Source organism: Notamacropus eugenii, chromosome 5, assembly GCF_028372415.1.
Source record: "Notamacropus eugenii isolate mMacEug1 chromosome 5, mMacEug1.pri_v2, whole genome shotgun sequence".
Lineage (NCBI taxonomy): Eukaryota > Metazoa > Chordata > Mammalia > Diprotodontia > Macropodidae > Notamacropus > Notamacropus eugenii.
The window spans coordinates 11,119,933-11,132,083 of NC_092876.1; the positions used below are offsets into that span (position 1 = coordinate 11,119,933).

The window sequence follows — 12,151 nt, forward strand, 5'->3', positions numbered from 1 at the left end:
GCAAATTTCAGGAGGAATTCAAAATGGGATAGGTCAGAATGCCTTATTCATATACACAGCCAAATGCACCATAATAGAGGAACAACTATTCAATTAGGGCAAAAGTTGAATATGGCCTCCATTGCCTCCCTCCACCCCATCTCATCGGAAGATGATAAGTATGATGCCCTCTGTCACTGAAAAGCTTCACTTTTTTAAATATACATCATCTCTCTCTAGTTGACTTTCCCTACAAGTTATATCCATTTTTCTTCTGAACCCCTTAAAACCTACTGACCCCCACTTTTGGCTAGATATTATACTAAGCTCATGCTTCCTCTCCTTACTCACAAATTTTAGGCAGGAGTGTTCATTTCTTCCCTTTGTTTTCATTATTTCCTCCATAGCAAACTATTCCTCTTAGTGCAAATTAAATGCAGGTGAGAGTGTCACCTTATTTGTTCCTCTACATTTTCTAAGATGAAATTATCTCTACAGAAATTAAAGGAAGTTTTCTACCTTGGAATATGTCAGTATATTAAACTATTTACCTAATCTTGTCCATCCCTTCCTTGGAAAATTTCCCAGACATTCAGTTCCTGGTACTTTCATTGCTCTTACAATCTCAATTTTAGACAGTTTCTGTCGTGTGCATCTCATCCTGGTTGCATGAAGACAGCGTGTTTTGAAGGGTGTCAGACACTGGAGCACCCTTGATAGGGAGTTGAGGACAAAAGTCCCAGCAGGTTGGATTCAGGTGAGATTACAAAGAAGAAAGTACAGAAACCTCATCTTACTCATACTACAACGACATGTCATCAAAATACATAAATTTTGAGGGAATCAAATTCCCCTGGCTTTCCAGTATAAAGTCCCTCAGCTTTTCTAAGGATGAGTTTGTGGTGAAGAATAATGATGTCATTGTAGTGACTTACCCCAAGTCAGGTAAGTAACAAGGATGGGTCCAAGGGAAGGTGTTTGGGGAGAAAATCTCATAATGGCTCTCCTGTAGTGTTTTGACTTTTTCTTTCTACTAATTAATATATTTTTAGCTTTTACCATCCTCTTCCACAAGATTTTGAGTTCCAAATTTTCTCCCCATCTCTCCCCCCTCCTCCTCAAGATGATGTGTATTCTGATTATCCCTTTCCCCAATCTTCGCTCTCTTCTATTACCACTCCCCCCATTCTGTTATGCTGTTTCCTTCTCTTTTCTTGTAGGGCAAGACACATTTCTATACTCCACTGCCTGTATCTTTTTTCTTTTTTGCATGTAAAAACAATTTTTAACATTCATTTTTCAAACTTTGGGTTCCATATTCTATCCCTTCCTCCCTTGTCACATACCTTCATTGAGAAGGTAGCAAATTTGATGTAGGTTATACATGTGTAGTCATGCAAAATATTTCCACAATAATCATGCTCTGAAATACTAACTATATTTCACTCCATCTTATCCTGCTCCCCATTTATTTTATTCTCTCTTTTCACCCTGTCCCTCCTCAAAACTGTATGCTTCTGGTTATCCCCTCATCCCATATGTCCTCTATTCTATTTCTCCTCTTCTATTATTCCCCTCCCTCCTCCTTTCCTATAGGGAAAGATAGATTTTCATACCCAAGTGAGTGTGTATGTTATTATCACCTTCTGCTAAATGCTATGAGCATAAGGTTGACTCATTCCAACTTACGTTTTCCCTCTTCCCCTCTACTGTTAAAGTCTTTTCTTGCTTTTTTTTGTGTGAGATGACTTTACCCATTTTACCTCTTCTTCCCCTTCTCCTCTCTCTCATCCCTTAATTTCATTTTTTATATATCTTCATAAATTTGTTCATCCTTCCTTTCTTTTGAGCTGTTTCAATTCTGCTTGGATCATAGAGAACAGCACTTTCTCTAATGTGGCCACACCATGCTAAACAATCCTGTGTCAGTATTCCCCATGTCACAAAGGAGTTCCAAAGTTCTTAAGAGAGAGCTTGAGAGCATCCTTGCATTGCTTCTTCTGACCACCATGTGAACATTTGCCCTCTGTAAATTCTTCATAAAATGGTCTTTTGGGCATCTGTATATTTTGCATTCCAACAACTTGGTCAGTCCATTGGAGTTACACTCTCTGAAGCATAATGTGAATGCTGGAGAGTATGATCTTCAGTTTTCTCTTTTAAAATGTCAAAGAAATCATTGAGGTCCATTTTGACCTCTCCTATCATGATCCTTCCTGCTGAACTTTGTGAATTTGTGTATGAACTCATGAAGTCATGTACTTTACTGATAATTCTTATCTTGGGTTTTGTATCCTCTAGATTTATGGCTATTTCAGGTACTATGTTTCTCTAATGCTACTTCTGTAACATTTAGCTTAAGGGGTACGGAGAAAAAATCTTTTTCCTCTTTTCCCATCTTCTTTATTATAAAGTCTTTTAAACTATATTCATGAGACTCCTAGAAAGTCCATTCTTACTCCCTGTGTTTAGATATACTCTATCTTTGGAGAGTAGTCTATTAACCCTATGTTATAGACTGTGATCCAGAAAGCCAAATTTTATTCTTCTAAGATAGAAATTCATTTCACAAGTTACTTTTTCTCATTAGGATCTCTTAACTTCAATATTCAATACAAAAGGAAGGACAGTCAGTACTCCTATGATCTTTATATTCATGCTTAAGATGTCCTAACAATTGGGCATCTTGTTTAGGTTCTTTCTGGCAGAATTGGCCAATTTCACCTGAACTGCCATCACTGAGTAGTTGCCATCCATTGGATAAGTCTGGGGATGTTCTCTGTCATGGTTCTGCATATGTGACCCAGGCAGTTACTCTTTGATTTTGTTTTCAGTTTTCCAAACAGGTGCTTCACCATATCTGAGCAGAGAATCCACAACTTTTATTAATCTTCTCTTCTTCCTCTCCCCCTTTGCAAATTAGTTCAGATATCCTGTGGCTTTCTGATGACAATATTGGAAGACAAGAACTTTTTTCTTCCATTGAACATCTAGTTCTCTCTTCAGGAATAAGCTCTAGTTCATTATTTTCCCTCTTCCTTCTTTCTTCCTACTTTTCTCCATCTCCCATTGAAAATTGCTTCTGGGCTTAGATATCACATGCAAAAGAGCCCTTATTAACATACTTTCTCTTTTCTTCTCTCTCCTTTAGGAAGCAATTGGGTCATTGAGATAATCAGCCTGATTTACTGTAAAGGGGACACCACCTGGGTTCAATCTGTCCCTCCCTGGGATCGATTCCCATGGATAGAAACAGAAGTGGGCCAGAAGCTGTTTTTCAAGGAGTCATCTGGCAAAAATGAAGTAAATGGACCCCGGTTTTATAGCAGCCACCTCCCCATCCAGTTGTTCCCCAAATCCTATTTCCACAGCAAAGCCAAGGTGAGCAAAGTGGTCTTCTACTCAGGGAGCTGGATACTGGTATGCTAATATCTAGAAGGCTAGAAGGTGAATGCCTGACATATCTCTTTCAATGACTGAAAGCAAGTGGAGGCCACATCAGGGGAGAAACCAAATTCATTTTCTTACCCCACCTTTCCATCTATCACATATCAACATAGCCCTTTAATTATGTTGGCCCTTTATTTTATTCCTCTTTGTATCTCCTCACGGCTTATGGCTTACAATCATTAATGGCTTCATACCATTGCCTGCAGAATTATCCACAATTTGCTTTTAAGCTTTGAATGCCACATTAACTCTCTCTACTCACTACCATTCATTAATTCAGCATTCTAGAAATCATTCCAAATGGCTTTCCAGAATGGCTTGAGGAACTCATAGTTTCATTGGCAATGCATGAATGTACCTGATTTCCTAGACCTCTCTAATATTTTTCATCTTCTAGGAAAATTAAACTATTTCCAATGTATCCTTACATATCTTGTTTGTGCACAGCTGCACTTTATTTGTATAATTGCCATGTTGAAGAAAAAAGCCAGAAAAAGAATGTGAATAAAGTGCTTCAATCTACATTCAGATTCTATCTCTTCTTTACACAGATTTGGATAAAAATTTTCATCCCTAGTCCATGGGAATTGTCTTGGATCAATGTGTTGATTTGAATAACTAAGCCACTCACAGTTGATCATTACATAAACTTGCTGTTACTGTATAAAATGTTCTCCTGGTTCTGCTCACTTCACTTTGAATCAGTTCATATAAGTCTCTAAAGGTTTTTCTGAAACTATCCTGCTCATCATTTCTTATGGCATAATAATATTCCATTGCACTCATCTACCACAACTAGTTCAGTCATTCCAAAATTGATAGGCATCTTCTCAACTTGCCACATCTCTGAGACTACAAGAAAGAACTGCTATAAATTTTTGTACGTATTCTTTTTTTGATTTGATCTCTTTGGCATAAACACAGTATAGTGGTATTGCTGTCTCAAAAGTTATGCACACTTTTATTTTCCTTTGGTCATTATTTCAATTTGCTTTCTAAATTGGTTGAATCTGTTCACAACTCCAATAGTATGTCAGTTTCCCACATCCTTTGAAACATGTTATTTTTCTTTTCTGTCATATTTTCTAGCCTGATACGTATGAATTGGTGTGAAAGATTTGTTCTAATTTTCATTTTTCTAATCAATACTGATTTGCAGTGTTTTCTTTGACTATTTATAGCTTTGATATCTTCTTTATGAAAACTGCTTGTTCCTATCCTGTGAACATTTGTTACCTGGGGAATGAGTTGTATTCTTACAAATTTGACTTAGTTCTCTATATACTTAAGAAATAAGGCACTATTTTCAGAAACAACATCATTTCCCCCTCCTCCATTTTTCTGTGTCCTAATATTGGCTGCATTGGTTTGGTGTGTGTAAAACCTTTTTAATTTTAATAAAATCAAAATATTTCTTTTGTAGCCTGCATTGTTGTCTAAGCCTTGTTTTGTCTATTGACTTATTCATTCATATAATAGGCAAAATTTTCCATGTTTTTCTAATTGGCTGATGTCTAAATTTCATACCCATTTTGACCTTATCTTGGTATGCAGTGTGTAACATTCATCTATACCTGCTTTCTGCGAAATGCTTTCTTGTTTCTCCAGTAGTTGTGGACTGATATTGAGTTCTTGTCACAGAAACTTGGATTTTTGTGTTTATCAATGTATTATTGGATTTGTATTTTGTATTTAATAAAGACCATATTACTAAGTTCATTTATTATTATGTGCCTAATCTGCTACATTGTTGCACCAATCTATTTCTTAACCAGTAACAGATTGTTTCGATGATTCCCACTTTTTAATACACTTTGTTATTTGGTAGTGCTAAACTACTGACCTTCCCATTTTTTTTCACTGATTCCCTGGACATTCTTGACCTTTTGTTCTTCCAGATTAATTTTGCTCTGAATTTTTCTAGCTATATAAAATATTTTTTGTACATTTATTTGTCTGACACTAAATATATAAGTTAATTGAGGTAGAATTATCATTTTTGTTACATTGACAGCTTGCCCATGAGCAATTAATATTTTTCCAATTTCTGTATTTGACTTTATTTATGTGAAAAATGTTTTGTATTTGCTTACATAATGCCTGGGGTTTTCTTGACATGTAGCCTTCCAACTATTTTATCTTTTCTTCAATTATTTTTAGAGGAATTTTGCTTTCTATCTCATCATGCTTGATTTTCTTGGTAATATGCAGACATTCTGATGATATTTAAATGTATATTTTATATCGTGCAACTTTGCTGAGCTTGTTTATTGTTTCAGCTAGTTTTTCAATTGATTCTCTAAGTTGTAGTATAGTCTACAAAGTGTAATAGTTTAATTCCTTTTTGCCTATTCTAATTCCCTCAGTTTATTTGTCTTTTATTGCAACAGCTAGAATTTCTACTGTAATATTAGATAATAGTGTTGATGAAGGGTATCCTTGCTTTATTCCTGATCATATTGGGTAGGCTTCTAACTTGTCCTCATTACAGGTAATCTTGCTGATAATTTTAGTTTTTTTCTGTTGGTACTGTTTTTGTTCAGTCAATTTAAGTCATGTTTGTGACTCTTTGTGACAGCATTTAAAATTTTCTTGGTAAAGAAAATGGAGTGTTTTGCCATTTCCTTCTCTAGTTCATTTTACATATGAGGAAGTGAAGTAAGCAGGTTAAGTGACAACATATAACCTACAATTTTTTCAACACTAAGTCGATCAGTTGTCCCATTTTTGGTTCTGCTGCTTCTTGGTCTCATTCCAATTTCTTGGTAGACAAATAAGATGTTTTGTACTCCCTTCTCTTTGAAGGGCTTGCTACATTTTGTTGTGATTAACACAATGAAAGATTTTTTTTATAGTCAATAAAACAGAGGTAGATGTTTTCTAAAGCTCCTTTACTTTCTCTAAATTAAGTGAACACTGGTTCCAAAGAGAGTAAAAAACAAAAAAATTGGAAATACCCTATACATACAAAAAGATTTATAGGAGCTCTTTTGTGGTTGCAAATAATTGGAAATGTAAGGGATGTCCATTAATTGGGGTATCGCTAAATAAGTTATGGCATGTGATTGTGATGGAATACTATTATGTTATAAGATATAATTGGCAGGATGCTCTCAAAACTAAAATGAAAGACTTACATGAACTGTGGCAAAGTGAAATGAGCAGAACCAGGAAAACATTTTACACAACTACAGCCATATTGTATGATGATCCGTGTTAATGACATAGCTCTTTCCAGGAATACAATGAAACAAAACAATTCTTGAAGACTTAACTGTGAAAAATACTATTCATTTCCATGGAAAGAACTGATGGAGTCTGGATGCTCATGGAAGCATGCCTTTCTACACTTCTTTTTTCTTTTTTTGATCTCTGATTTCTTTCACAACATAACTAACATGGAAATATGTTTGTCTTCTCTGCACATGTTAAAAACTGTATCAAACTGCTTGCCTTCTCAAGAAATAGGGAGGGAAATGAGGAGGTTACAGTTTTTCAGCTTCAAGCATTTGACCTAGAATATTGGTCCTGCATTTCTTCAACTGCATTTATTGACTGCCTATATCTTTTTAGCTCTCATGCCTAATTGAGGGCAGGGAGTGACTTAGCCATTCAAATCAATCTTTGTTTCTTAATCTAATCAAAGAGTTTCAAACATCATAAAGCGATATAAGGGAGTAAACCATTGCCTACATACATCTTATGTACAACCGGTGATTGATTTATTTGAAATTTCTGATCTATTAGTGATTGAATGAATTGAGGTGAGGTAATACCAGGCTTATACTTATGCATGAAAGTGTTCATGTTTATTGTTGTTTGCCAAATTCATAATAATAGAAAGGAAATTTTAAATGTAAAATGAAAAAAGGTAAGTTCAAGGCCAACTGAATACTGAAAGATTCAACTTCTGGGATGATGTCAAACACAACATCAAATGTATGGGCCTAGAGTTATCAGAAAAGTCACCAATTCCTTAAGAGAAGAAAGATATAAGGAGAGATAAGAAGAATGGGTAGAAACAGGAAGCCAGGAGAAGAGAAGGTGCTGTAGGTGGGATCCTGGTGAAAATAAGTGGAGAAGGAGGAGAGACCAGCAGATGGTCAAGATGAGGCCACTGGCCACCCCATAAGGAGAGGGGCAATTCTGCACCAGAGAAAGAATTAAATGTAGTACACTGTACCAGGACTTAGGGTAGGAATGTATGCATGACAAGTGCAGACAGAGATTGTACCATTTCTATTGGAAGAGACTGGTAGTGACCAGAAAGAAGGTGTTAAGTAAACAATTACAAGGAGCCAAATTGGCTTTAAAAAATTGGGTGTTGTGAGAAGGTAAAATTGCCTTGGCTGTCTATAATAACCCTTATTTCTATTTCAGATAATTTATGTCATGCGGAATCCTAGAGATGTGGTCGTTTCTTTTTATTATTTCACAAGAATGGCAAAATTTTATGAGCATATAGAAAGTTTTTCTGAACTGTTGGAGATGTTCTCTCAAGGAAATGGTGAGCACATCAAGAGCTAGAAGCTTTATTCCTCTTTAGAATAAAAGCCATGTTTGTTTCTAGAAGGTGTATGTCAAGATAACAGATGAGGGAGGCAACTACAAGACTAGCCCCATTTTCCTCATATATAAGCAGACCCACAGGTTCATTTCTCCTGCTTTAAGTTGTGAGAGATTCCTTTGTATGGATCTCCCTTTTTTCCCCAACACACGCTGCCTCAGGTTTTCCTTCTATGTATGCCTCTGATGTATCTCCCACCGTCAGAGTTTGGAGGGACCTTTAAGTCCAAGTTACTCATTTTTCATATGAAGAGCCCATGGTCTAGAAATAGGAAGTGATCTTCCAAACTTGGCAAGCATTTATTAAAAGCTTACTATGTGCCAGGCACTATACTTAGTACTGGAAATACTGAGAAACGCAAAAAAAAAAAAAAATTATAATGATCCTTGTTTTCAAGAGTCTTACAATCAAATGAGGAAGAAAACACAAAAGCACCCATGTACAAGTAAACTATAGATAAGGTAAATTAGAGATGATCAACAGAGAAAAGGTACTGTCCCCTTAAGGAGGATCAGGAAAGTCTTCTTGTAGAGGGTGGTATTTCATCTGGGAACTCATGGAAACGAGCAAATTCAGGAGGAAGGGTTGAGAAGAAGAATTGCTAGCCTTGGGGACAAAATTCTAAAAAGTCATGGAATAGGGAGATGGAAGGTCTTCTCTGTGGAACAGCAAGGAAGCCAGTGTCGTTGGATCACAGAATATGTCAGAGTAAGTAAGTCAGAAAGGAGGAAGAGGCTAGGTTATGAAGCCAAACAGAGGGTTTTATGTTTAATTCTAGAGGAAATCATAAGGAGCCATTGGTGTTGAATGGGATGGCATGAGGGAGGATGATGAACTGTGGAAAACTCGACCTGATGAGACTTCTGCGTCAAAAAGAGACATTTCATAACATTTTAATGTTCGTTGCCTGTTCAAAGACACTTAAATATTGAAGAACTGGGCAAGTTCCTTGTCTCATGATTTAAATCCAGGGCTCTTTCTCCTAAAATATGACAAACTTCAAGTTCTAACCCCTGCTCTAGATATTAAAAGTCACCCTCTCCAGGAAACTTTCAATGATGCTCTTTCCTTTAAGTAGAAGTCTTCATATAATTAATGTGATCTCTCACATTATTAATTCTATGCCTCTCTTGTGGAAATCCTCAATGATTTTTTTATTGTAGTTCCATGTATCCTGACTCTGTTCTGCCCCTATTTCCAGATTCAAGAGGGTAGGTTCTCCATTTTTTTCTTTGCATTTTCACAAATTTAACATGATATATAAAAATGACTACTTTAGTCATCCATATGCCATTTTTTTGACTCTGAAAACCTGGACAAATAATTTTACCTACCTGTCCCTCAGTTTCCTAATCTATAAAACATGGCTAGACTGTATGTCTTTAGAGAGCCTTTTCAGTTCTAGAGAAATGTTCTCATCTTTATATTTTTGTCACAAAAACCTGATCAGTGGCAGACTCAAACAAAACTTTGCCACTGAGTAGAACCTGAGTCAATATTTAGTGAATGAATGCAATATTATTGAATGTGTAAATGAAGGAACATTCCTGGTTAAGGGGCCTCTCTTTTCTTCTGCCTCCACAGTCCCATTTGGATCTTGGTTTGACCACATCCGTGGCTGGCTGTCCCTGAAAGACAATGAAAACTTCCTAATCTTGACTTACGAGGAACTTCTGCATGTAAGTGCTCGATCTTCCCTTTCCTTCCCCTCATTTTTATCTTCCTTTGCTCTTGTCAGCTTTTTTCTTCTACCCTTTCTTTCAACTGTTTGATCCACTCTCCTTAGACACTATCCTTTACTTTCATGTCTATCTTACCTTTTGTCTCCATCTCATTTCTCTGATCTACCTTTGACTTGTAAAACACAAGAGTAGAGAAAATTTTGGTGCTGTGAGTACTGTTTCTGTTTTCCAGAAATCCAATGAAGTGGAAGAAAGGAGGTGGAATATTTGTCCTTTTGACTACAATTTCATAAATATAACATACTTTAAAAAGAAACATAGTAAACACACAGACTAATGAGAAGCAGAACATAGTTAATTTTTAAAAATCATTATAGAGTAAGAATTAAAGAAATATAATCACCTAGCTACAATTTGATAGATTTCTCACTAACAGTCCAACTTTTCTCAATCAAAGAGAATACTATCTAATTCATTCAGGACATCTCTTGAAGATAGACCCTCCTGAGCAACCTCAGGACATCTCTTGAAGATAGACCCTCCTGAGCAACCAACATTCATTTTGCATATATATATATATATATATATATATATATATATATATATATATATATATATATATACATATACTTTTATGTACATATGTATACACATAATCACAATACATATATACACACATACATATACATATATATACACATATACAGACACACATAAACATACACACAGATAGATATATAGAGATATATACATTAGTTGTCAGTATCTTCTCCTGGAGGTCAGAAATTTCCAGTTCACTCTGTCTAAGCTTTTAAAGATTGTTGCAGGTAAGTTCACTTCATCTTCTCAGCACTTCTGATCAGTAAAAAGCCCTTTTTGCCTCTCCTGGACACCTTTGATCTTGTACTTTCCTTTCTTTCTGAAACTACTCATCTTTCACATTTTCTTATCTCCATTTCTTTTACCTCTCCTTCTTTTGAAATTATGATTTCCCCTCCTTCCTTTCTCCCTTCTCAAATCCTTTTATTCTCCCAAAATGTCTTATCATAGTACCTCTTGCTATGCATCATTCCTTCTGAATCAAATGTCCCCCTTTGCTGTGACCTTAATTCTTTCATTCTATACGAACTCTTTGAGGTCATGAGTCTTGCTCTTGTTTTTGTTTCTGCTCCTCCATATGCTGCTTATCATTAACAAGTTGACATTACATTGTCCTCTACTCTTAAATCCCATGAGCCCTCTTCCTGTTGTCATTTATGGATTGCCAGACACATAGCCATTATTTGCCTCCTATACGTTCATGGTATCTAATCTCAGCTCATCTCTCACTACAGCATCACAATTCTTTTATTCTTTCATAACTGATTCTTTAGGGCACTCCTTACAGAGAATTCTCACTTGAAGCTTTTCACTAATCTCTTTCTCTCAAGCAAGAGACTTGGTTTCATACTTTACCGGAAAAATGCAAGCCATTTGACATAAGATTTCCTTTTTTCCCTCCTCTACATCTCAAGAAACCCTTGGTATCAGCCTCCCCTTTACTTTGATCTCAGATGAAAAAGTGGCATTTGTTCTTATGAAGCATTTCAGCTAGGTGGTGCAGTGGATAGAGCACCAGTGCAGGAGTCAGGAGGACCTGAGTTCAAATCTCACCTCAGACCCTTGACACTCACTAGCTGTGTGATCTTGGGCAAGTCACTTAACCTCAATTGCCTCATCCTGGATCATCTCTAGTCATCCTGATGAATATCTGGTCACTGGATTCAGATGGCTCTGGAGGAGAAGTGAGGCTGCTGACCTGCACAGCCCTCCCTCACTCAAAACAAAGTCAAGTGCAAGTCATGTCATCATTTCTCTGATGGCATGGTCTTCTTTGGCAATGAAGGACAAAAACACACACACATTTCCTCACTTATACAGTTGGTCTAATCGTCTTCAACAGATAGCATTTCTCATCTTAATTCTCCCTACCTACTATTTCATTCTTTGCTTCCTACATTTATCCAGTCATTTAACCCTGTTACCCACAGTTTCCTCATGTGTAAAATAAACTGGGAAGGAAATGGCAAACCACTTTAGTAGCTTTGTTAGGAAAACTCCAAATGGGGTCATGAAGAGTCAGGCAAACTGGAAATTTTTTGTAATTGTTATTCTCTCCTGAAGCCAAATTTGACGAAAGCAAAGTTCACTTATTCCCTCTCACCTTCCCCTCCATTGTAAAAGTTCTTTCTTACCTCTTTTCTGTGAAATGATTTACTACATTTTTCCTCTCCCTTTCTCTTTCTCCTAGTACATTACTCTCAACACTTAATTTTCTCTTTTGGATGTCACTCCTTCATAATCAGCTCACCCTGTGCCCTCTGTGTCTATCTGTCTCTGTGTGCCTCACTGTCTCTGTCTTAGTCTGTATGCACACACACACACACACACACACACACACACACACACACACACATTTGAGTAATTTTTAAAG

General features: G+C 36.4%; 1 protein-coding gene across 4 annotated transcripts in view; it reads left to right on the forward strand.

The window, feature by feature from the left end:
• The first annotated feature begins 597 nt into the window (after positions 1–597).
• LOC140503334 (sulfotransferase 2A1-like) overlaps positions 598–12,151 on the forward strand; it is a 30,118-nt gene continuing 18,564 nt past the window's right edge. For all 4 annotated transcript variants that reach the window (XM_072607220.1, XM_072607217.1, XM_072607216.1 and 1 more), the window contains exons 1-4: positions 598–924; positions 3,131–3,360; positions 7,810–7,936; positions 9,581–9,675. In XM_072607220.1, coding sequence (XP_072463321.1) covers positions 792–924; positions 3,131–3,360; positions 7,810–7,936; positions 9,581–9,675 — 585 coding nt within the window. In that variant the 5' untranslated portion in view covers positions 598–791. The remainder of the gene's footprint in view (positions 925–3,130; positions 3,361–7,809; positions 7,937–9,580; positions 9,676–12,151) is intronic.